General features: G+C 46.5%; 1 protein-coding gene across 1 annotated transcript in view; it reads left to right on the forward strand.

Annotated features, from left to right (window-relative positions):
• Positions 1-25,526, forward strand: part of LOC142586817 (putative phospholipase B-like 2) — a 270,042-nt gene that overhangs the window by 241,671 nt on the left and 2,845 nt on the right. The window contains exons 7-11 of the mRNA XM_075697683.1: positions 465-625; positions 3,601-3,693; positions 18,523-18,594; positions 19,924-20,076; positions 20,281-20,440. Coding sequence (XP_075553798.1) covers positions 465-625; positions 3,601-3,693; positions 18,523-18,594; positions 19,924-20,076; positions 20,281-20,440 — 639 coding nt within the window. The remainder of the gene's footprint in view (positions 1-464; positions 626-3,600; positions 3,694-18,522; positions 18,595-19,923; positions 20,077-20,280; positions 20,441-25,526) is intronic.

Raw genomic sequence — 25,526 nt, forward strand, 5'->3', positions numbered from 1 at the left:
TAACGCAGAAACAATAACTACAGTGGTACAGTTGTGGTAACGTCAATTCCCGTATCTACAACAACCACCACAGTCTTTCTATTTAATTTGTTGTTCAAAGTGGTTTTAGTTCATGCCATTTTTGTTCCTCTTGTTAGCGTTTTCATGAGTTTCTTACTTTAATATATAAAGTAGCTGTCCGAAAATTATAGCACCACATTTGAGCAGCACAGAGAGCTTTTCAGAAATGCCTACCATCGGCAGTAGCTTACGCTGGAAACACTGAGTGAGATTATAGCAGTAATGTGTTAAGGCCGGCAGTATTCTGTTGGCGAAAGCGCTGTGTGAAATAGTGCATATTTGTCTGCACGGTACTGGTGGAGGACCGGAATCAGACCCGCTGCAAGGGAGAAACGAGTGCTGGTCTGAAACCGTAGTTGCAGATGAGTCGTTCAAAGTGAGATATTTAAACATGGGAATCGCAGGCAATCACGGAGACACAGCTATTAAACCACAATGCGGATCTGAACGAGCTGGTGACTTCCACTGGCGGTATCATGGGCTGGATTCGTGCAGCTGTGGCCTCTCGGCTGTCCACAACCGCTGAAGAGTGGGTGCTCACCATGTCAAAGGAAAACAGTGGCACGTCAGTATACGGCAATTCCTACGGCACGACTGTCTCCTAAGTCACGTATAGATTGGTGTTACGCTGTTTTACCGTAAGTTCATTTATCGTGAATACTAGCATTACGATATCCTGGAATGGTGCAGCGAGCAGCCTGTTCCTCCGAGCGTTAGAGGAACGCCGTCGTTTCTGTGATGACGACACAAGAGTGGCGCTGCCAGCAACTGACGCTTGCTTGGGACCCAAAACGCGAATTTGTCACGGCGCGTTGCTTGTGAGTTTGAAAACAAGGCATTCCAGTTTTACAGCTTGCTACTCATTCCTCCGTTGTAGATAATTTTACTGCTCCACATTAAAAAAAATACCTGAAACAAATTAGTTGTAAGTGCCAGCGCACATTGTGAGATTGGGGTTGTAAAGAACGGTTAATCTTTCTTGACTCGGTGTGAACGGCACATTTCGCAATCTCATAAAGAAAGCAAAAGCTCAATCTATGCCGTACTTTTATGGCAGAAAGGTTATTCACCGATTCACTAGATTCAAAATGCAAGCAAACCAACAACGCGCACGCCCAGCGCTGAGTGTTATTGCACCGCGAAGCAGAATAATTAGAAAATCAAAATTAACACAGGTGATTCGACGTCCGGCAGACGCACGGAGAAATATGACTGGAGCGGTAGCCGAAGGTTCCCGGTTGATTTTGACCCCTTGAGGGTTCCTTGAGTTTGATCGAAAAACATGGTGCATTCCGCTTCCATAAGCCTGCTACTGGCTGTAATCTGCAGCACAACCCGAGCTCGACCTGTGCGCAGACCTCGTGCACAGCAAGCGCGGTGACTGTGCTTATAGTCACTAAACGACTGTGCCGGCTTCGAACCCTACACTTCGAAAAATGTGACTGGAAAAAAACAGAAAGATTGAAAAAAAATAATAAGTAAACGCTCAAGACGACAAAACGTTGTAGTAGAATTGACAAAGAATCGAACTTTTTTTCGGCAATCATCTGCCCCTGATGCAAGCTCTCTATTTTAAATTGTATTGCTACTTCACGGTAATGTTGATGCCACGCAGGAAATCTTTAGAGAAGTAGACGAATTCAGGCTGCCCGTACGAGCCTTTTGTACCCAGATTCATTGGTGAATAAACTAAAGATAAAAAAGGCAATGTATAGATGACTGCGTTTGCGCTACAGACACTAACTAAATTTTACAAACGCACAACTATTTATCTTTAAAATGCAGCAACGTTTCCCCTCTACTGGTAGGACTAGTGCAGCTTTCTTCGTGTGCATCTTGGATGCTTCGTTTCCCTGTTTTTAACTATTTATTCAACACGTATGCAATATTATGAAGGAGAGGATGTCAACATGGAACGGGAGAATAGGCACTTTACCTTTTACATGCTGCGCTTGATATGACTGTCTGTTGCTGGTCTTTAAAAGAAAGTGCCCTCTTTCTTTCATGAACGTTTTTTAAAGAAATCCTCCTGCCATAGGGTTTACCTCAGCTTCTGTAAGGGAGCTCAATGAAGCCTTCACTGAAAGTGAGCGTGACTTCGAGCCATACTGTGTTGCGCGGATGTAGAAAGAGCAATAAATGGTCAAGCTATTGAATTCCTACCGGAGGGGTTGCATTTGAGCAACTTGACAGTTTCATCAATCTGCCTTGGTCAGCCAAAGTGCTCCAAAAGGCGACAGCGAGCAAACAGGCAAAACGTAGACGTGCGTGAACAAGCATCAGCAGCGCAAATTCGACGTAATGCGGTGGCAGGCTGGGCGTAACAAAATGAGAAAGCTATATTGACGCAGCTTAACAACGAAAGCAGTAAAATACACAGCGAATGCATTTCATTCGCTGACTTGGAAAACACAGCAAATATGAAGAAAAGCCGTATCATTAACGTGCCCAATACTCATTATATTTCCAGAATCTCAATTTAACGCTCGACAGTAGTCAGAGTAACTTTGAAAGCAAAGCCACGAGAATTGAAGTTCTGGAACGTAAGGCTGACGAAAATACTAGTGTAGCTGAGGTGTGCTTGAAAAGCTAAACGTTGCTGCATCTTCGTATTGTTTTCATTGTTTCGCCTTCAGGAGAAAGTGACAAGTACTCTGCAAGACCAGTAATTCAGAATCAGAAGCACCGCGCAGGCCCTTACCCTCTAACACCCACTCAGGTCGGAATGAATGTGTAGGAATCGGCTGCACTTGTCGATCATTCTCCGCCTCGTGCCTGCTATTATATACAACAAATTAAACGCCGAGAGAAAAGGAAAGGAGAGTCAACAGTGGTCGATCGCTTCTGCTAAACTTGCTCTAGAAGTCCGCTAATTGTCCTATTTTGGCGAAAGTGCTTAGAAAGTAGCGGACAAATGCCGAGATACCACGAACTCCAAACCGACCTGAAGTAGCGAAAGAACACGTTGTCCTTAAACAAGAAACTGACGCACACACTAGTAAATTTTTTTAACTGTGAGTTCGCACCTACTGTTCTTGACAAGCACATAAAGGAGCAGTCTCTGCAACCGTTAACGAATGGCGAATAATGAAAGATTACTGAGAAAGAAGAAAAGTACGCATTTGCTTCATGGTGTGGTACACAAGAAGTCAAAATGTCTGCGTCATTTTTTGTTGGGTAAGAAAAAACCAAGAAACAACTAAGAATAAATGGTTGGAATGGCAACTTCCTCTATGCGTCCAGACTTTGACATTATGTGCTTTCGCGCTAATGTTTTGAAAAAGAGCACGAACTGGAAGGCACGTAGGATTTCAGTTTGCTTGAGTAATTTGAATCACTTTTTATCCCTAAGCGATTTGTCCTACTTTGCGGGCCAAACACTTTCGTTGCCTTGTGTTACCTTTTTTGTTGGGCGAGCTTCCTTATATTTTGTTGGGCGAGCTAGGCCCCACATAGCATCAACCTGATCTATATTTGAGAATAAGTATATAAAATATGGTTTCCCGCAGAGTGTTTCATATGGTGCCTCACCTCATGCAGGGCGAACAGTCAAAACCTGGTTTTAGACTATAAGCTTTTCCGTCCAGGAGCGCCTATTGTCAACGGGACATTATGGATGCGTGAACAAATGCCGTGCGTATTGTTGTTTCTTCTTGTTGCTTATTTGTTTTCTTGCTTGCGAAATACTTTGCCGGATGACCTGAGGCTAGGCTCAAGTTCAAAGTTATGATGATGTTTCGTGCGCAGTTAAGTAGTTGCTTCAATCATTTGAAACCGCTGACATCTTAGTAAAATAGAAATCTGAGCTTCAGAGTAGCTGTGAAGCTGCAGATTTTGTATGGTTCGTTGACATGCATGCTGATATGAACCGTCATTCAAATGTAGTCCCAGAGTAGCGTCGTTATTTTTCTCTTGGCGCCTGTCCTAACATGCACCTAAGGCGTTTTGCATTTATGATGAAAAAGTCGCTTACGCTATAGGCCGGAATCGGGTGCGTTTAGAATATAATAAGCCCCCCGCAGGGGCGTCTGCGTCAGCAGGCGTTTGGTGTGTTGCGACACCACGTACCCGAGCACACGAGGGTAGGACCCTCCCGCGTGTAGCCGTGCGCGGCTTTGCCGTGTCCGGGGAAAGGGGGATCCTGGGGGTTGAGCCGATGCCGGGTCTTTGGACCTTTAAGGCCCCCCGCGGAGGCAACACACCCCTTTGGCCTCTGCTTCACGCAGACGGCACCTCCAGACTGACCCACCTGCAGGAAATCGGCAGTCGCCTTTTCCTGTCCTCCTCTCCAATCTTCGTCTTTCTCTCCCACTTTTCCATATTTCCTGTCTTCTCTTCACTTCTTATTACTTCTGTATTTCCCGGCGGCAATGGTGAACCGTGTGTAATAGATCCTGTCTTGGATATATATATATATATATATATATATATATATATATATATTAGGTTATAGCGACGATGCGTCGCTGGCGTCTGCAGGTAGTGTCCCCTTGTTGGGCTCGGTGGTGGGTGGCCACCATCGCCGCTGAAATTTCCAATGCTATATGGCAAGTAACTTTCCTCCACTACCTGATCGCTCGCTGAAGTGGGGGCGCACCGATGAAACATTCACTTTCTTAATGCAGCCAAAACAATCTTTTCCAAAGTACCACGTTGTGCATAGTCAGCACGATAAGAAAACAGTCAGAATGATCTCACCCTTTGTTGTAGCGAAATCTCTCATTGAAGCAATTGGCCCAGGCTATAAAGTAACGAAGATGGGAAGTGGTGATCTTCTTCTCGAACTTCGCGACAAAGCGCAATATGACAAATTCTCGAAACTTGTAGCATTTGGGGAAATTCCAGTCTCAGTGGGCCCACACAGATCCATGAACACAGTGCGCGCGGTCGTCTCCGAAGATGACCTTCTCGAACTGAGTGAAAGCGAACTACTAGAAGGATGGCAAACCAGAACGTAGTAAAGTGCAAAGAATAACATTAAGGCGAGATGACAAACAAATACCGACCAAACACATAATCATTACTTTCGGAACCAGCAACCTGCCTGAAACAATAGAAAACGGCTACTGCAAGCTTCGTGTTAGACCATACATCCCAAATCCGCGTCGATGCTTCAAGTGTCAGCGTTTTGGGGATGGGTCGCAAACCTGCAGAGGGCGTGCTACTTGTGCTAAGTGTAGTTCTTCTGAACACACTTCTGACATCTGCACTTCACCAAACCACTGTGCCAACTGCGAAGGAGATCACCCCGCCTACTCGCGATCATGCCCCTCATGGAAACAGGAGAAACAAATAATAGAACTGAAAGTCAAGCTAAACCTATCTTTTCCAGAGGCACGTAAACGTTTTGCTCTCCACAACCAGTCTAGTCCTTCCTACACCGATGTGGCACGCCGGGGGCAGCGCTACATCCTTCGGCGGCCGCCCAAGTCACACGGAGTGTGACGGCGGTTACGACATCAGCCCCCCTGGAGGGAGCAGCCACTGCTCTTCCGCCCCCTACCACGAAGGGTCAGCAGACCTCCGAGCCTGCCGGTCCCAGGGCCACTGCTCGTGCAGACAGGCTCGAAAAACTCCCAAGAGTGCCTGCTGAGCGGGCGTCATCCAGCGCCTCTGAAGAGGCGATGGATGTAACAAAAACTTCTGCGGCGTCTCAGACGCCGAAGGAACGACGTTGCTCCCTAGAGCGCGACAACAAAAAGGAAATACCCCGCATCAAGGGGCCTTCAAAGGTCTCTTGAGCCAACCTGATTGAACTTTTGACACACACCATAAAACACTTCCAATATGGACACACAGATAATGCATTGGAATGTGAGAGGTTTAATACACAATCTTGATGATATTAAGGACCTCCTTCGCAAGTTTAACCCAAGGGTGTTGTGTGTGCAAGAGACAAACCTCAATCCTTCACATACTAACTTTCTCAAACAATATGCCATTTACCGCAAAGATCGCAGTGACGCTCTCGCCTCGTCAGGCGGTGTTGCTATGATAGTTGATAAATGCCTCCTAACATTTCCATCTGCAAACACCCCTTGAGGCAGTGGCAATCAGAGCCGTGCTATTTGATAACTTAGTTAGCTCTCTGTAAATCCCTCCATGCCATCAACTTTGCACAACAGAATTCCAGAGCTTTATCGCAGAACTCCCCGAACCTTACATTGTAGTAGGTGATTTGAACGCACATAACACCTTCTGGGGAGATTCTCGTTGTGATAGGAGAGGGCGCTTATTAGAAAAGTTCCTTTTATCCTCCAATGCATGCTTACTAAACAAGAAAGAACCCACATTCTACAGTGTGGCGAACAAAACGTTCTCATCCATTGACTTAAGTATAACATCAAGTACACTAGTTCCATACCTGGAGTGGGACGTGATCAAAAATCTATATGGGAGTGACCATTTCCCAATTGTTTTTAAGTTAACAAAATGCGATAAGTGTTCCCCACATCTGCCGCGTTGGAAGGGCGACTTTGATTACTGGAAACGATACAGCGAGCTGTCACATTTGACCTGGGATGACATCTGTACTTTCTCAATCGATGATAGAGTATCATATTTGACGGCATTTATAACTGATGCTGCATCAATTTGTATCCCTCAAACGATGAATCACCCTCTAAACGGCATATTCCTTGGTGGAATGAGCAGTGTAAGGAAGCCTGCAAAAACCAAAATAAGGCTTGGAGTCGCCTTCGTGACTGCCCAACTACCGAGAGCTTGACCACCTTCAAGAAAATAAAATCAGAAGGTCGAAGAACGCGACGCCTTGCCAAAAGGGAAAGCTGGCAAAAATAAATCTCTAGTATTAATTCTTATACAGGCGAAAGAAAAGCCTTGAACAGGGTAAACAAAATAAAAGGCCGTGAAACTCATCCTTTACCATTGGTAAATACACAAGGAGACACACTCATTGACCAAGCCGACTCTCTAGGGGTACATTTTGAAAGGACTTCTAGCTCATCCCACTATTCAGATACATTTCTGAGATACCGGCAACAAGCGGAACGATTGCCTCTGGGTCGGAAAGGAAATAGCAACCAATCTTACAACCGGCCATTTAGCATGGCGGAATTTCAGGATGCGCTCAATGGCTGTAACAAATGCGCTCCAAATGATCAAACACCTACACCCTGAAACCCACAAAACACTACCGTCCCTCTTCAACTCTGTGTTCACTGCCGGCTACATTCCGTCCGCCTGGAAGGAAGCAATAATTATTCCAATACTAAAAGACGGCAAGGACCCAACTTCAGTGAACAGCTATAGGCCTATAGCGTTGACAAGTTGCCTATGTAAACTCTGAAAAATGGTTAACTGGCGTCTCCTTCATTTTCTTGAAAGTAACAAACTATTAGATCCCCTACAGTGTGGTTTCAGGGAAGGTAGATCCACAACTTATCACCTTGTCCGCATCGAGACGAATATTCGCGATGCTTTTGTGCATAAACACTTCTTTTTGTCAGTATTTATTGACATGGAGAAGGCTTACGACACCACGTGGCGGTTCGGAATTCTCCGTGACCTGGCCGAAATGGGAGTCCGAGGTAATTTACTGAATGTCATGCAAAGTTACCTGACTAACCGCACGTTCCACGTCAGAGTTGGTAATGTGCTATCGCGTCTATTTACACAGGAAACAGGTGTACCTCAAGGTGGCGTGCTTAGCTGCACTCTATTCTTTATAAAAATGAACTCACTTTATACTATCATACCACGTACAATGTTTTATTCTCCGTATGTAGATGACGTACAAATAGGTTTTAAATCATGTAGTCTTTCCCTCTGTGAGCGACATGTACAGCTTGGGCTAAACAAATTGTCAATGTGGGCTGACGAGAATGGGTTTAAATTAAACCCGCAAAAAAGCACGTGTGTTCTCTTCTCGGACAAGAGATAAACATAGAAGACATAAATTTTTGGGCCTCATATTAGACACTAAATTAACATTTGTCCCCCATTTGAAATATCTGAAGGCGCAGTGCATGAAGACAACGAATCTTCTGAAGCTCTTGTCCCGTACATCCTGGGGAAGTGACAGAAGATGCCTTTTGAGCCTGTATAAAAGTCTGATAAGGTCACGCCTTGAATATGGTGCTATAGTGTATAGCTCTGCTACGCCTAGTGCCTTGAAGATGTTAGATTCGATTCACCACTTGGGTATCCGTCTTGCTACAGGTACCTTCAGAACTAGTCCTGTTGAGAGCCTGTACGTTGAATCCAACGAATGGTCTCTTCATCTACAAAGAGCATCTTCATCTTTCTCTTACGCCTTGAAAGTTAAATGAGATATTCAGCATCCATGTCATTTTCCAAATAGCGGCTTCTCCACTGCCAGGCTATTCCGTAACCGCCCAGCCATAAGGCCTCCTCGGTCCCTCCTAGTGGAAGCACTGTCAGAAGAAACAGGCGTCCCTTTTGTGGAAAATATTCCAATGGCTCCGGCTCGGTTCCCAACGCCTTGGGAGTGGCAAACTATCCAATGTGACATATCTTTCTTAGAAATATAGAAGCGAGCGCCTGAGGCTCACATACAATCACATTTTCTTGAACTAAGAGAGAAGTATTCCTGTGCTGAATTTTACACGGATGCTTCGAAGTCTGCTGATGGTGATGCTTACGCAGCTCTTGGACCATTCTTTTCAATATCTGGGACACTAAACCCACACACAAGCATCTTTACAGCGGAAGCATACGCTATACTCACGGCTATTAAACACATCAGGCTCACAAACGTCGCTAAGGCTGTTCTCTTCACAGCCTCATTAAGTGTCGTTAGAGTACTAATTAGTTTACAAAAACATAAGAATTCCGTTTTGAATGAGCTGTATAACCTATTGTGCGCCGTATATATGTGCAGTCAAGTGATTATCATATGCTGGGTACCCGGTCACAAAGGTATAAAAGGGAACGAAGCAGCTGACGAAAGTGCTACATCAGTAACTTTTAGCGACAGAGATGGAAGTATTCCCATCCCTGCCACAGACCTAAAGCCTTGTCTACGCCGTAAATTAATGAATCATTGACAAGGCAAGTGGGATACGCAGGTAATGAATAAGCTTCACATAATAAAACCGATTCTGTAATGCCTCTATGACTGCTGAGGTTTCGACAGAATCAAACGCTTTCTCGTAATCAATCAAAGCTATATACAAGGGTTGGTTATATTCCGCACATTTCTCTATCACCTGATTGATAGTGTGAATATGATCTATTATTGAGTAGCCTTTACGGAATCCTGCCTGGTCCTTTGCTTGACAGAAGTCTAAGGTGTTCCTGATTCTATTTGCGATTACCTTAGTAAATAGTTTGTAGGCAACGGACAGTAAGCTGATCGGTCTATAATTTTTCAAGTCTTTGGCGTCCCCTTTCTTATGGATTAGGATTATGTTAGCGTTCTTCCACTATTCCGGTACGCTCGAAGTTATGAGGCATTGTGTATACAGGGTGGCCAGTTTCTCTAGAACAATCTGTCTACCATCCTTCAACAAATCTGCTGGTACCTGATCCTCCCCAGCGGCCTTCCCCCTTTGCATATCTCCCATGGCTTTCTTTACTTCTTCCGGCGTTACCTTTGGTATTTCGAATTCCTCTAGACTATTTTCTCTTCCATTATCGTCGTGGGTGCCACTGGTACTGTATTAATCTCTATAGAACTCCTCAGCCACTTGAACTATCTCATCCATATTAGTAAATGATATTGCCGGCTTTGGCTCTTAAGCCGGCAATATCATTACTAATATGGATCAGGGTGTAGACGAGCCGTATGTAAAAATACTGAAAGATATCTATAGCGGCTTCACAGCCACCGTAGTCTTCTATAAAGCAGGCAACAAAATCCCAATAAAGAAAGGCGTCAGGCAGGGAGATACGATCTCTCCAATGCTATTCACAGCGTGTTTACAGGAGGTATTCAGAGACCTGGATTGGGAAGACTTGGGGATAAAAGTTAATGGAGAATACCTTAGTAACTTGCGATTCGCTGATGATATTGCCTTGCTTAGTTACTCAGGGGACCAATTGGAATGTATGCTCACTGACCTGGAGAGGCAAAGCAGAAGAGTGGGTCTAAAAATTAATCTGCACAAAACTAAATTAATGCTTAACAGTCTCGGAAGAGAACAGCAATTTACAATAGGCAGCGAGGCACTGGAAGTCGTAAGGGAATAAATCTACTTAGGGTAGGTAGTGACGGCGGATCCGGATCATGAGACGGAAATATTCAGAAGAATAAGAATGAGCTGGAGTGCGTTTGGCCGGCATTCTCAGATCATAAACAGCAGGTTGCCATTATCCCTCAAGAGAAAAGTATCTAATAGCTGTGTCTTACCAGTACTCACCTACGGGGCAGAAACCTGGAGGCTTACGAAAAGGGTTCTACTCAAATTGAGGACGACGCAACGAGTTATGGAAAGAACGATAGGTGTAACGTTAAGGGATAAGAAATGAGCAGATTGGGTGAGGGAACAAACGCCAGTTAATGACATCTTAGTTGAAATCAAGAAAAAGAAATGGGCATGGGCAGGACATGTAATGAGGAGGGAAGATAACCGTTGGTCATTAAGGGTTACGGACTCGATCCCAAGGGAAGGGAAGCGTAGCAGGGGGCGGCAGAAAGTTAGGTGGGCGGATGAGATTAAGAAGTTTGCAGGCATGGCATGGCCACAATTAGTACATGACCGGGGTTGTTGGAGAAGTATGGAAGAGGCCTTTGCCCTGCAGTGGGCGTAAACAAGCTGATGATGATGATGATCATCAGATTATAAAAAGCCTAAGTACTATGCTAATTACCTTTGACAATTAATACCGCATATTGGAGATGTTTAGGCGGGGAAAAACACTATGTGCTTAACTGTTTGAATGCGGAGCGGGAGGAAGACAAGGCGGAGCATCTCGCTCATCTAATAATTGAATGTGAGGCAACGAGTTATAGAACTAATTAACTCGTAAGTGAGTGGCAGCACTCACTCAGCAGTCATGAAAGAATTACGGAATCAGGGTGTAGACGAGCTGTATGCAAAAATACTGAAAGGCATCTGTAGCGGCTCCACAGCCACCTTAGTCCTCTATAATGAAACCCCGCAGAGGCGTCTGCGTCAGCAGGGGTTTGGTGTGTTGCGACACCACGTACCCGAGCACACGAGGGTTGGACCCTCCCGCGTGTGACCGTGCGTGGCTTAGCCGTGTCTGGGGAAAAGGGGATCAAGGGGGTTGAGCCGATGCTGGGTGTTTGCACCTTTAAGGCCCCCCGGCGGAGGCAACACACCACTTCGGCCTCGGCTTCACATAGACGGCACCTCCAGACTGACCCACCTGGAGGACATCGGCAGTCGCCTTTGCCTGTCTCTCCCTCCTCAAATCTTCGTCTTTATCTCCCACTTTTTGACCTTTCCTGTCTCCTTTTCTCTTCATTTTACTTCCTTTCTCCTGGCGGCAAGGGTTAACCCTGTGTGGCTATCCAACCTTGGGTACACCATATTCGGTTATAGTGACGGCGTACGACTGGCGTCATGCAGACTTGTATTCAAGCTCTGCCGCATCCCGTCCTTGGGCTCCGTGGTGGGCTGTCGGCGCTGTTGCCGAATATATACATTATTTCATGGAACCTTCTTTACCCTCCCTTGCCGATTGCCCTCAGAAACGAGGGCGCACCGAAGATGTCTTCAAGTTTTTTGGACGCCAAACGCAGAATTTTCCCCGCTTTCACGTTATTCATTCTGAAAAGCCAAACAAAGTAGTCCGAAACATTTCACCATTCCTTGTTTCAAAATCCCTGACTGATGTTTTTGGTCCAGGTTACAAGCTGTCGAGGATGGCAAGCGGCGACCTGCTCTTGCAGCTCCGCGATGTAAAACAATATGAGAAACTACCACAACTAGTGTCATTTGGGGAGACCCCCATAACAGTAACCCCGCACCGTACAATGAACACCACCCGTGGTGTTGTGTCAGGTGATGATTTACTTGAGCTGACTGAAGGGGAACTCCTGGAGGGCTTCAGCGAACAAAACGTGATCAATGTCAGAAGAATTAAGATGATGCGCGATGGTAAAGAGATTCAGACGAAACACCTAATAATTACTTTTGGATCAAGTATCTTGCCCGAATCAATCGAGGCCGGGTATATCAAGCTCCGTGTTAGGCCGTACGTGCCAAACCCACTCTGATGTTTCAAATGCCAGCGCTTCGGTCACAGCTCGCAGAGCTGCCGAGGCCGCCAAACTTGTGCAAAATTCAGTGCTCAAGAACACACCTCTGAAGCTTGTGAGAACGCTCTCCACTGTGTAAACTATGACGGGGAGCACGCCGCATACTCGCCGTCGTGCCCCTCTTGGAAGAAAGAAAAAGAAATCGTAACGATCAAAGAAAAAGAGAATATCTCATTCAAGGAGGCACGCAGGCGGGTATCGTACCTGCCCAAGAAAACCTTTGCCGATGTGGCGCGTCAGGGGGCAGCGTCACAACGGCCTCCGGCGGCTGTCCGACCCGCAGGCAGTGAGTCGGTAGTTACGCCATCTGCCCCCGCGGCGGTTGCAGCTAGCGCTGCTCCGTCAACACAGCAGACCCCGAAGGTGGGCGCAGCTGAGGGTGCCCCAACCTCCCCGGCCCCTTCCAGCGCTGGCAACAGCCGGCGCAGCCAAATCCTTCAGGGAGCCCCATCGACTTCCGGGCTGCTGGGCGCAGGGGTCTTGCCCTCCAAGGCGGGACTCTATTGTAACTTCTCGCTCGCAAGAGCACGTGTCCGGCGCCTCACAAAAGGCAATGGACACTACACCTATCCTCAAGGGGCACCAAACGCCTAAGGAGCGGCGAGGCTCCCTCGAACGCTCCAGAAAGGGCAGAACCCCCTTTACAGTGCCTCGAAAGAGCTCTGTAACCTAAGGCATCACCTGCGTTTCCATACAGACAGCACTTACTTACATTCAATATGGAAACACAAATTAACTATAATAATAATAATATTTGGGGTTTTACGTGCGAAAACCACTTTCTGATTATGAGGCACGCCGTAGTGGAGGACTCCGGAAATTTTCACCACCTGGGGTTCTTTAACGTGCTCCTAAATCTAAGTACACGAGCGTTTTCGCATTTCGCCCCCATCGAAATGCGGCCGCTGTGGCCGGGAGATACACAAATTATTCAATGGAATGTCAGAGGTCTTCTAAGGAACCTTGATGACGTACAAGAGCTTATCCAAAAACACAATCCAAAAGTGCTGTGTTTACAGGAAACTCACTTAAAATCTAAACAGACAAACTTTCTCCGAATGCATGTTACGTTTCGCAAAGATCGGGATGATGCTCTCGCATCATCGGGCGGTGTTGCAATTGTAATTCAAAAAAGCATAGCCTGTCAACTTTTACAGCTACGAACGGCCCTTGAGGCAGTGGCGGTTCGAGTTATTCTGCAAAACAAGCTTATCACTATTTTCTCACTTTATATACCCCCGCATTATAAACTAAGCAAACATGAATTTCAGTCCTTTATAGATGAATTGCCGGAACCCTATGTTGTTCTTGGCGATTTCAATGCACATAACTACCAGTGGGGCGACCCTCGTATAGATGCGCGAGGACGTCTTGTCGAACAGTTCCTATTTTGTTCTGGTGCGTGTCTGCTGAATAAGAAAGAACACACATATCACTCTCTTGCAAACAGAACCTATTCTTCCATAGGCCTTAGCATAGTCTCCCCGTCTGTACTGCCTGAACTGGAATGGGAAGTTACCGACAACCCTTACGGCAGCCACCACTTCCCTATACTGCTAAGATCACCTAAAAAAACGAATATCCACCACACGCTTCTAGGTGGAAGATTGAGACAGCTGATTGGGAGAAATTTCGATCTCTTACCAGTATCTTATGGGCTGACCTGTCTTTATTAGGAATTGATGTTGCAGTCGAGTTCTTTACAGCCTTCATATTAGATGTCGCATCTAAATGCATATCAGAAGTAAAAGGCTTGGCCTGCAAACGGCGTGTCCCGTGGTGGAACGACGATTGTAGGATCGCTCGTAAAAAACAGAACAGGGCGTAGGGGTTGCTACGCGCTTATCCAACTGCGGAGAATCTTAGCGACTTTAAAAACGTAAAATCCCAAGGCAGGCGAACCCGCCGACAGGCCAGACGAGAAAGTTGGCAGAAGTTTCTATCGCGTATCAACTCCTTTACTGATGAGGCCAAAGCCTGGAACAGGGTCAATAGTATAAGAGGGCGACAAGCATATTCACTCCCTTTGATAAACACACAATGCGATACCCTACAAGATCAGGCGGACTCACTTGGGGAGTACGTTGAGAGCGTGTCAAGTGCCAACCATTACTCGCAATCCTTTCTGAAATATAAACAAATGGAAGAATGCAATGCACTCATAATAAAATGTCAACACAATGAACCATACAACTGTCCTTTTAGCATTGCCGAGTTGAGAGCTGCCTTGAGCGCATGCAAGAGCTCTGCACCGGGATCTGACAGAATCACGTATGAAATGATCAAAAACTTACATAAAGACACCCAAGTTACACTAGTCACAATTTTCGACACCATTTGGGCTGCGGGACACCTCCCGACTGCATGGAAAGAAGGCATTGTGATCTCGGTTCTGAAACAAGGCAAAGATCCTTCCTCAGTGGCAAGTTACCGCCCGATAGCCCTGAAGCTGCCTTTGTAAGGTATTTGAAAAAACGATCAATCGCCGTCTCGTGCATCTCCTAGAGTCCAGTAAAATGCTTGACCCATTTCAATGTGGTTTTCGGGAAGGGTGATCTACAACCGACCATATTGTGCGCATCGAAGCGAGCATTCGCGATGCCTTCGTGCACAAGCAATCCTTCTTATCTGTGTTTCTGGTTATGGAAAAAGCGTACGACACAACCTGCCGGTACGGAATCCTGCGCGATCTTTCCGCGCTAGGTATCCGCGGCTGTATGTTAAATGCTATAGAGAGCTACCTAGAGAACCGTACATTTCGAGTGAAAATAGGTCCTGCACTGTCGCGTACATTTATACAGGAAACTGGGGTACCCCAGGGTGGCGTACTCAGCTGCATGCTCTTTGTCGTAAAGATGAACACGCTTCGTGCATCTTTACCACCAGCTATTTCCTATTCCGTCTACGTAGACGATATACAAATAGGTCTCAAATGCTGCAACCTCACAGTCTGCGAGAGACAGGTACAGCATGGTTTGAACACGGTGTCACAGCGGGCAGAGAAAAATGAATTTAACATCAATCCTCACAAGAGTTCTTGTGTTCTGTTTACAAGAAAAAGAGACCTGGTTCCGGATCCTTGCTTAGAACTGTGTGGACAACAGATACCTGTAAACAAAGAACACAAATTTCTAGGTGTTATACTTGACAATAGACTCACTTTGATCCCACACATTAAACATCTTAAAGAAAAATGTCTGAAAACAATGAACCTAATGAAACTTCTATCGCAGACTACGTGGGGTAGCGACAGGACGTGCCTAATGAATCTTTATAAGAGCCTGATTCGGTCACGAATAGATTATGGTGCCGTGATATATCACTCTGCCGGCCCGAGCGCGCTAAAGATGCTAGATCCGGTCAACCATCTAGGAATCCGCTTAGCCACGGGCGCTTTCAGAACAAGTCCCATTGAAAGTTTATACGTAGAATCAAATGAGTGGTCACTTCATCTGCAGAGAACGTACATCAGCCAAACATATTTTCTGAAAGTGCACTCTAATCCTCAACATCCGTGTTTTAATACCGTTAACGATATGACACATTCTACACTCTTTCTCAATCGTCCCTCCGTCGGACAACCTTTCTCGCTGCGTGTGAGGGAGCTTAGTGAAGAAATGCATGTCCCACACTTCGAGCTTCGCCTAATGCATCCAGCCAAGCTACTACATCCTTGGGAGTGGCAGCTGGTACAATGTGATATAGCTTTCCTACAAGTTACAAAGGTAGCCCCAGATATCGAAATCCGAATGCATTTCCTGGAACTCCAGTAAAAGTATTACTGCACGGAGTTCTACACAGACGCATCGAAGTCACACGACGGGGTGTCTTTCGCAGCGGTCGGTCCATCCTTCTCGGAATCCGACGTACTGCATCCGTAAACTAGTATCTTTACGGCTGAGGCCTACGCACTGTTGTCGGCTGTAAAGTATATAAAGAAATCAAAACTCCAGAAATCAATTATATATACGGACTCCCTAAGTGCTGTGAAGGCCTTTATGTCACTTTCTAAGCACAAAAATACAGTAACCAATGAACTATATTCCGTCCTATGTAAAACGTATATATGTAACCAGCATGTCATCATATGCTGGGTGCCGGGTCATAGGGGCATAGAAGTCAATGTTCTGGCGGACCAGATGGCCATATCAATTGCATCGTATTCTGTAAATCCTACCGCTGCAGTCCCTGTCACAGATCTGAGGCCCTTCTTGCGCAGAGAACTGCGAAACTACTGGCAACGCTCGTGGGACATGGAAACAAATAATAAACTGCACGTAATAAAGCCACAATTAGGGTTCTGGCCTTCTGCAACAAAATCACGCCGCACAGATGTCCTATTCTGCCGTCTAAGAATAGGACACACATTGACGCACTGGAAATGAGCCCCCAACCAATTTAGGCAATTTTTTACGCACTGGAAATGAGCCCCCAACCTATGGAAATGCGGGGAGAGGCTGACCGTCCTCCATGTCTTCCTGGAGTGTCGAAAAGCCGAATCTGACAGAAACATTTTCCGTTAGCATACCGGCATCACGTTCCCCTTCATCCTGTAATATTACTGGGCCCAGAAACACTCTTTGACACTAACGCAGTCCTAGACTTCCTGAAAGATGTTGTGTTACATGTAATTAGCCCTATACTTTCATAGCGTCTCCTCTCTCCAGTGGATGCCGCTGTGATAGCTATTTCGTATAGCACAAGCCTCTAGGCCCTTGCGTTTCAAGGGCTCTGGTGAGGCAGTAGTGCTCTTAGACAAGTTTAGCATCTCGCATATTTTATATAACGCATCATTCTTTTTTAATGCATTTTAGTGATCATAGTACATGTCATTAATCATTGCGATACTTTTATTACGTGAAATTTTTATGCAATTTACACAAACTCTTTTAGGCCCCTTTACAGCCACGTCACGTTAAATTCACAGAGCCATCAGACCACGACATATCCATTACCACTAGCATGGCGCTCTTTGGCAATACCTGGCCCTTGCGCCATTAAACCTCAAACATCATCATCATCTATAAAGAAAACAACAAAATCCCAATAAAGAAAGGCGTCAGGCAGGGAGATACGATGTCTCCAATGCTGTTTGTTCACAGGGTGTTTACAGAAGGTGTTGAGAGACGTGGATTGGGAAGAATTGGGGATAAGCATTAATGGAGACTACCTCAGTAACTTGCGATTTCTGGATGATATTGCCTTGCTTAGTAACTCAAGGGACCTATTGCACTGCATGCTCGCTGACCTGGAGAGGCAAAGCGGGAGGGTGGGTCTAAAAATTAATCTGCAGAAAACTAATGCTTAACAGTCTCGGAAGAGAACAGCAGTTTACGATAGGTAGCGAGACACTTGAAGTGGTAAGGGAATGCATCTACTTAGGGCAGGTAGTGCCCGCGCATCCGGATCATGAGAATGAAATAATCAGAACAATGGGAATGTGCTGGGGTGCATTTGGCAGGCATTCTCAGATAATGAAGAGCAGGTTGTCATTATTCCTCAAGAGAAAAGTGTATAAGAGCTGTGTCTTACCAGTGCTTACGTACGGGGCAGAAACCCGGAAGCTTACGAAACGGGTCCTACTTAAATTGAGGACCACGTAACAAGCTATGGAAAGAAGAATGATGGGTGTAACGTTCAGGGATAAGGAAAGAGCAGATTGGGTGAGGGAACAAACGCGAGTCAGAAACATCTTAGTTGAAAAAAAAAAGAAATGGGCATGGGCAGGACATGTAATGAGAAAGTAAGATAACCGATGGCCATTAAGGGTTACGGACTGAATTCCAAGGGAAGGGAAACGTAGCAGGGGCAGCAGAAAGCTAGGTGGGCGGATGAGATTAAGAAGTCTGCAGGAACAACATGACCAGAATTAGTACATGACCGGGGTAGTTGGAAAATCAGGGGAGAGACCATTGTCCTGCAGTGGGCGTAACCAGGCTGATGATGGCGATGATGATGATTATGTGTGGCAGCATTCAAAGTTTGGCGTTGGGATAAGCACGTCCTTTCTGTGTCGTCTATGCTCTCGATTGCGCCATCGTTCTTCGAACGAGCGCTCAGGATCATCGAGTGAACTCTCTTCAGGTGTCTTTGGGCTCGTCAATTCATGCGTATTTGTTATTCAGCGGATGTTTCCTGTTATATTTACGGCCTACAAAACTACTGGCCATAAATCGTCTTGTACTCTAATAATTTCCTGCTGCTCTCAATGCTCCGAACAATTTTTTACGTATTTCTTCAATTATTTACAGAGGAATTGTGCATTACGGAGACCTCAGTGCACGATTACGTGAGCAAAAATACTGGCCCGGCTACAACGTGGCGTAAGTGGGTTTAGTTTACCTCAGAACAACTTTATATATGGCTACGATAAAACCACTAGGTTCCACGGTGGGAGGTGGAGGTAGGGGGGTGCTGGAACGCGGCAAATTTCATGTAGTAACCTCAAAATATATGTGCTAGTATTCGGTCTGACGAGCCGCCTCCTCCCCTCCTCAACCTTCCCGTCCCATGAGAAGTGCGTGCTCCGCCCCCCCTCTCTCTACAAAACAATTTCTGGCGGCGCCAACATGCCCCGTTCAAGTTATACTTTTTGCTTTTCGCTTATTCCAGAGATTGCGCTATGTGGTTTGAATTAAGATGCTCCGGTGTGCATTAGGAAATGCGATAGTTTCTAAAGATAGGTTTTCTCGACTGGTAGTTGAGCGCATGCCCCCTCTCATATAGCAAAACAGTATGGTCTACAGGAAAACTCTTAGAGACGTCGGCTATTATTGATCGATTACGTGCTGCCTGGTACACCATCATTTCGAGCGCAGCTCTTAGGAGCTGGTCTTGCGGCGGGTGTGGACGTCGGCGTAACTGAGCGGACGAGCACAGCGAAAGATGAAAGCGGACGCGGAGCGCAGCGGCGGATGAAAGACGCGAGGAGAAAAGCGGAGGAGGGTATGGCGAAATCGTGAGAAGAAAAGCCTCGTGCGGCCAAGATGGCTACGAGATGGAGCCAATTAGCGCACGTTGTGCGGGAGGTCTGTCGGCGGCGGCTGCTGTGTATAGCGCGCACGCGTCACCCACGCGCAGACTCTTACGATCTCCAGATTAGCGACGCATTCGCGCCGCCCTCCACTCCATGTGAAACGTGCCCCACAAGGAAGGTTATATATATATGGCAAAATGAAAACACGCGTAGAGCCGCGCTCAAATTTCGCATTCGGGAGCATCGTAGTCATCGGTGAATTTTTCAGCGACACAATCTGCCGAAATGTGAGAGTCGCAACACCACAAGGTTTCCTATAATTACACAAATGCAGTGCAGTGAACTCGACATTGCTAAAAGCTGATTCATGGTGAAGCTGGAGAGTTAGTATTTTAAATAGAAAGTGCCTGAGAGTAAGCCCGCGTGGCATTCCGAATGTGTGACATGTTGCAACGCCTACTTTCACAGACAGTAAATTAAAAGAACAAACTTGCATACATACATTCAGTGTCAAACTAAATAAGCTTCTGATTCAATAAAATTTAGTATCTAGTCGGGAAACGCGAAGTTTATTGTTTGAATCTCGCATACGTATCCAAAGTATTTTTGTGCCGCTTATATGATGTTGTTTCAGAGGTATCATTTATACCCAAATGTTTTTTTCCCTCTTCTTCAGCTATTTCGATGACATATTTGAAATCTCCGGTCAACCAGCCAAAGTGAAAGAGTATGGTGACTACTACACATACGAGAACTGCCCTCGTGCAAAGTTGTTCAGAAGAGACCACACCAAACTAAAGGACTTGGATTCTGTTACCGCCTACATGAGGTATGGAAGAGCTAGTATAAATTTATGTCGCCGTGAATCTGTGACAATTTTTTGATGGAATCTCTGCTTACTAGTCATGAAGCTGAGTAAGTCTCTTTCCATTGTTTTGGTGATGACGATCTGCCATGCGGAGTCGCGTGCATAAGTTGACCTAGGTTCGCCTACGTGTAAACGGAATGCGATGGCATCGTCCAATTTATGCAGGTACAACGATTACAAGAATGACCCTTTGTCACGCTGCAACTGCACGCCGCCATACAATCCGACGTTTGCCATCTCTGCGCGCAATGACCTACTTTGCCCGTGGGGCAAGTACGACGCACCAGGAATGAATCGACAGGCTGTTGGCGGTATCGATACGAAGGTAAGACAGGTGTTTACGGAGAATTCTGTTTTCCTAAACACAGCCATTGAAAGCAGGGTTCTCTAGTTTCTAGACAACATGACGGGTTTGAAAGATTGTGTCTCAGTTCACCACAACAAATAAACAATGCGAAGCAGGCCACCGCCTCGTTTGTTCTGTAGCTTGGGACGCCACAAGAGCTTACCCTATTTCCGCAGGATAACTTCTTGGTAACAATACTCATGAAAACATGGCACAATAGCTGTTGAAGGCCCACAAAAGTAATGAAATAAAAGACCCACATCCTTGTCGATGCAGTGCGAAGCTGCAAAGGGAGTCCATCAGTGTTGCTTGGAACCAATCATACGTAAAATGGAACTAACCTGATGACAAGAGGAATTCAGTGAACACAAACTCCTGCGTTTTGCTTTAGAGCTTCACGTTGATTAACTTGCAAACCATGTTTCCTTTCACAATTTTTTGTACTCGGAAACCTCTGCACAATGCAGAACGAGAAAAAAAAAGAATGCGACAGAAGCCATTTCACGAAGACTCTCGACGGTTATACGAGGAGCATTCAAGCAATGTAGTGACGCACTGTGTTCAGAATCTGTAGTGGTCATTCTGAGACTTCGCTTTCTTCGGCTATGTGCGACAACATTGTCTCTGACATAAGCACACTTTTGTGTGACACTCGTTTGTCAAAATCGTCCGTAAGTACGACGGCATGACGACGACGAAGTAACAGCGATGCAATGACGAAGAGAGAGAGATAAGGTAATGCCGAGAAAGGTAGGGAGGTTAACCAGAGAAGTTCCGCTTGGCTACCCTGCGCAGGGGAAAGGGTTAAGGGGAATAAAAAGAGAAACAGAGCTGAAAGGGGAGCTAGAAAGAAAGAGAGACAAGCACGAACAAAGCGCGTACACTAAAGAGCGGTAGGGGGCGGCATTCTTAGAGTCTGTCGTGAAGCCCCGTAGACCGCAGGAATCTAATAACGCGAGTAAGGCCTTCAACACGGATGTTCTTTCGGAGCATTTACCTAAAGCTTTTAGTTCTGATAGTGGACGATTGTCCAACTGGTCCGGTACTTTGCACATCACTCATCTCTGAGCACTATAACGCGGGCAGACACAGATAATATGTGCGAGCGTCTCGTCGATGTTGTATATGTCAACGGTAGAGCACGGTCTGTCCACGTCGTGGTAATCAAGGCGGGAGGTGCATCTGTATGTCCGGAGACAACGAACGCAACCGACACCTGGTGAAAACATTTAAGTCCCATAGGGACAAAGTGCAGTCACGGGAGATCAATCGCATCCCAGCCGCGGCGTCTGTTCGCGAAAGCGGAATGAAGACTCGTTGACCACTTTCATGCGCAGATCGGGCGGCTTCGTCGGCGTGGTCATTCCCGCTGATGTTACAATGTCCTGGAAGCCACTGAAAGATTACCTTATGTCGTTTGTCATGGCATTGATGATATATGTGCCGAATTTCTGAGGCCACTTGTTCACTGGGTCCGGGGCGCATTGGGCTTCGTATGCACTGAAGGGCTGCCTTGGAGTCACTAAAGACTGTCCATTGTTGCGGTGGCTTCTGCTTAATGAAATCGAGTGCAGCACGAAGCGCCGCGAGTTCTGCACCCGTCAACGTGGTCAAACATGAAATTCTTAATTTGATTTCGTCAGATTTTGCCGGGATGATGAGTGCAGCAGCAGAGCTGTTCAGTTTTACTGAACCATCTGTGTATACATGTCGCCGGAATCTGTGCACGTTGTGAATGTGCTCCAAGGCTGCTTGTTTCAAAGCTTGCAGTGGCGCTTCAGCTTTCTTTCTGATTCCTGGAATTATCAATTGCACTTGCGGCCGGTGCAGACACCACAAAGGACCTGATAATCGTGTAGCGGGCGTAAATTCTGATGGCAAGTAGGACTGATGTCTTACAATAGATTTGGCAAAAGTTGAAAGTTGCCTTTTAGCTGGCAAGCAAGCAAGATAGTGGCAGGGAATCCGAGTCAGATGTCGGATGTGTGCTCTCAGGACATCTGTATCCATGTAGACGGCGAAAGGAGCGTCTCTGGCTATGGCCACTGTCGCAATAGATGACGTAGTTTTGGGGAGACCGAGATAAGTCCTGAGTGTTTGGGCTTGCACGCTCTGAAGCTTGCGGATATTCGTAGTGCAAGTGTTTTCTAGTACAGGTAAGCTGGTACCGCAGGAAGCCCCAAAACAGTGCTTTATATAGTTGCAACATTGACGGTACTGTTGCGACTTCCCACCAAGAAACGCAAGGTCCACAATGGCGGCCAAGCGCTTCGTCATGTACGAGATGTGATGAGCTTCAAGACAAGTCTCTATCAATGATGACGCCAAGAAATCGGTGCGTTCGTCTATATCGTATAATTAGGTCATTAATCCTCAAAGCATACGGGGCCATCGCTTTGCGAGTGCAAGGAACGAGTGCACATTTCTCAGCGGAAAGCTGCAGGCCTTGTCTTCTAAGGTGTCTTGTCACAGCCATGGAGGCTTCCTGAAGTCGTGCGCGGACTTGTACACGTGTCACGCCTGAAACTCATATGCAAATATACGGAAAGCTGAACGGTTTGCGGTAACGAATCAGCGAGGCCAACGAGCACCAGGTTGAAAAGGGTAGGGCTGAGTAGGGCCTGCACCCAGCAAGTGCGGCCTCCAGTTCTTCGATGGAGAAAGGAGCGTCCATACGAGGATCTCTGGAGCAAGGGGGGACAATGGAAATAGGTGCGCAAGGTGAATACGCGAGTGCTGGACCCGTGGTCCTTGCGCAGTAATCTTCGGCTACCTCGACTTCTCGGCGTCCTTGATGTAGGGCTAGAGACTTAAATGGACGACGCTGTTGTGGAGCTGTTCGGAGTCTAGGGAGTGTTCTCCAGAAAACCGACAGAGGTTTACGCGGGTCGAGAGACTCAGAAAACGATTTCCAGCGTTGATGTTTCAGTACAGCAAGGCGGCGCTGAATTTTCTTTTGAATTGGTCTGGCCTCTGTAAGGTCGTAGAACGATTTGGCCACTCTGTACCGTCGCTCCGCTCGACAGTGGATTTCACGGAGGCTCTGTATTTCCGAATCAAAATATGTGTATTTCTCTAATGGCCGAAATGAATGCATAGCATCCTGCATAGCCTTGACGATCTCAAGTTCTAGTGTCGACGAAATGCCTTTGTGGCATGCGTCTTCCATAAGTGACTTAACACGGGCCAATCTATTGTTTGTTTAAAATTTGATCGAACGGATTTGGTGAGTCCTTTTATCTTCAGGTAGGTAGGAATGTGGTCGCTTCCGTGGGTTTCTATACCTGCGAACCAATGGACGCAGCGAGTGAGGCGTCACGAAACAAAAGTTGAGTCTAAACAACTGCTGTACGTCCGGCCGCGTAGAAACGTTGGACTACAATCATTTAGACAACAACGTTCATGGTCGCAAGCAAAGGACACGAAGTTTCTTCCTTTGGAATTTATCTTGTTGCTTCCCCAAAGTGAATGATGCGCGTTGAAGTCCTCAACAACAATCCATTGACCAGGTGTCGCAACTATAATGTCACTCAGTCTCTGCCTGTCGAAACGCCTCGATGGAGAAAGGTAAGCGCCCGTTAAAGTGAACGCAAGTTTTTGTTTTTTCACGGTCACACACACATGCTGATTACTGTCATGTGGGCGCACTGGATGAACAACGTAAGTCAGTCCACACCGTGTGTAGATGATCACTTTGCTAATGTTATTACAAGGCGAGGACACATGAGGTTCATAGCGTGAGATCCGGACGGGTTTCTGTAGCTTCGGTTCACAGACGACAACAATGGGGAATCGATTGGTGAAAACGTAATGACGAAAATCAACGCGGGATTTCAGGCCACGGGCATTCCATTGCATAATAGATGCTTCCTTGATTTGTCTGAAGAACGGCTGACGCGGTAGAGCCATTCTGCTTGCTACTCGAGGCTCGCAAGAACCTCATGCAGGCCGCTCAGCACTTGTAGTGCACCTCGAGCCGATGGTGTCTGCATGTCATTTATCAACACGCGAATGACTTTCGTTAGAGATTTTATTATGGCGATTACTTGCTTGTCTTGGGGGACCTCGCACGTGATCTGTGCCCTCATCGGTGCGTCGGTAGTCCACCGTCAACCTTTGTTGGGCTGGAGGACTTAATGTCGGAAGTGCAGGCCAGTCGTTTGCAGTAGAGCTATTCACTGCGTCTCCAGACACCGTGTTGTTAGTGTGGGTGAGCGCCTCGGGAGCACTAGCATTAGGAAGGAGCGTCTGTCTTGCGAAGAAGATGAAGAAGTGGCTCTTGTGTGGAACCCCGTTTTCTACTGCTCTCATTTTGCGTGTATTCTTGCGTGTTTTCGGGAGGCGCTGCTCCCGAGACCTTCGGCGATGGAAGCGGAGTAAGCTAGACGTCCGGAGGAGACCGACGTCACAGCGTCAAGCGCTCCAAGGAAGCGCAAACACCTGATGAGCGACACAGGCAGTGAGGACACCTTGCTGTATTACTCTGCTTCAGAAGAAGATCTGTCGGATGTCGGCGACTACTTGACAGTTGTGAGGCAAAAAGGAAAGAGGAGAATCGTCACGGCTTCCTTGCCTTCAACAAGGAAGATGGCGGCAGCAAAGGCCAATGACACGGCTCATACCATCTTGCCCGAGACGCCTACCGACAATCTGAATCGGCTAAACAGGCAAGCCATATCTGTGACATTGGAGGCTCTTGTTCCAAATGAGATTACGGATATGAGAATTAACACCCGTAAGAACATTCTCGCGGTTGATGTCAAGAACAGAGAAGCATTGGATATCTTGAGTACAGTGAAAGTCCTGGGCAAGATAGATGTTCGCACCATAATACCACAGGACAGCAATACTATATCAGGTGTGATTTATGATGTCGATGACTCAATCGACGACAATGATCTGCCTATTTTGGTCAAACCCGCCACAGCAGATGTAACTATAGTTGAAATCCGTCACCTAGGGTATTCACACTCTGTGAGGATAACTTTCAAGGGAGGTATCTTGCCGTCCCACGTGGAAGTAGGATTTTTTCGTCATCCAGTGCAACCGTTTGTTCGAAGACCAC

The sequence above is a fragment of the Dermacentor variabilis genome, chromosome 7 (assembly GCF_050947875.1).
Source record: "Dermacentor variabilis isolate Ectoservices chromosome 7, ASM5094787v1, whole genome shotgun sequence".
Classification (NCBI taxonomy): domain Eukaryota; kingdom Metazoa; phylum Arthropoda; class Arachnida; order Ixodida; family Ixodidae; genus Dermacentor; species Dermacentor variabilis.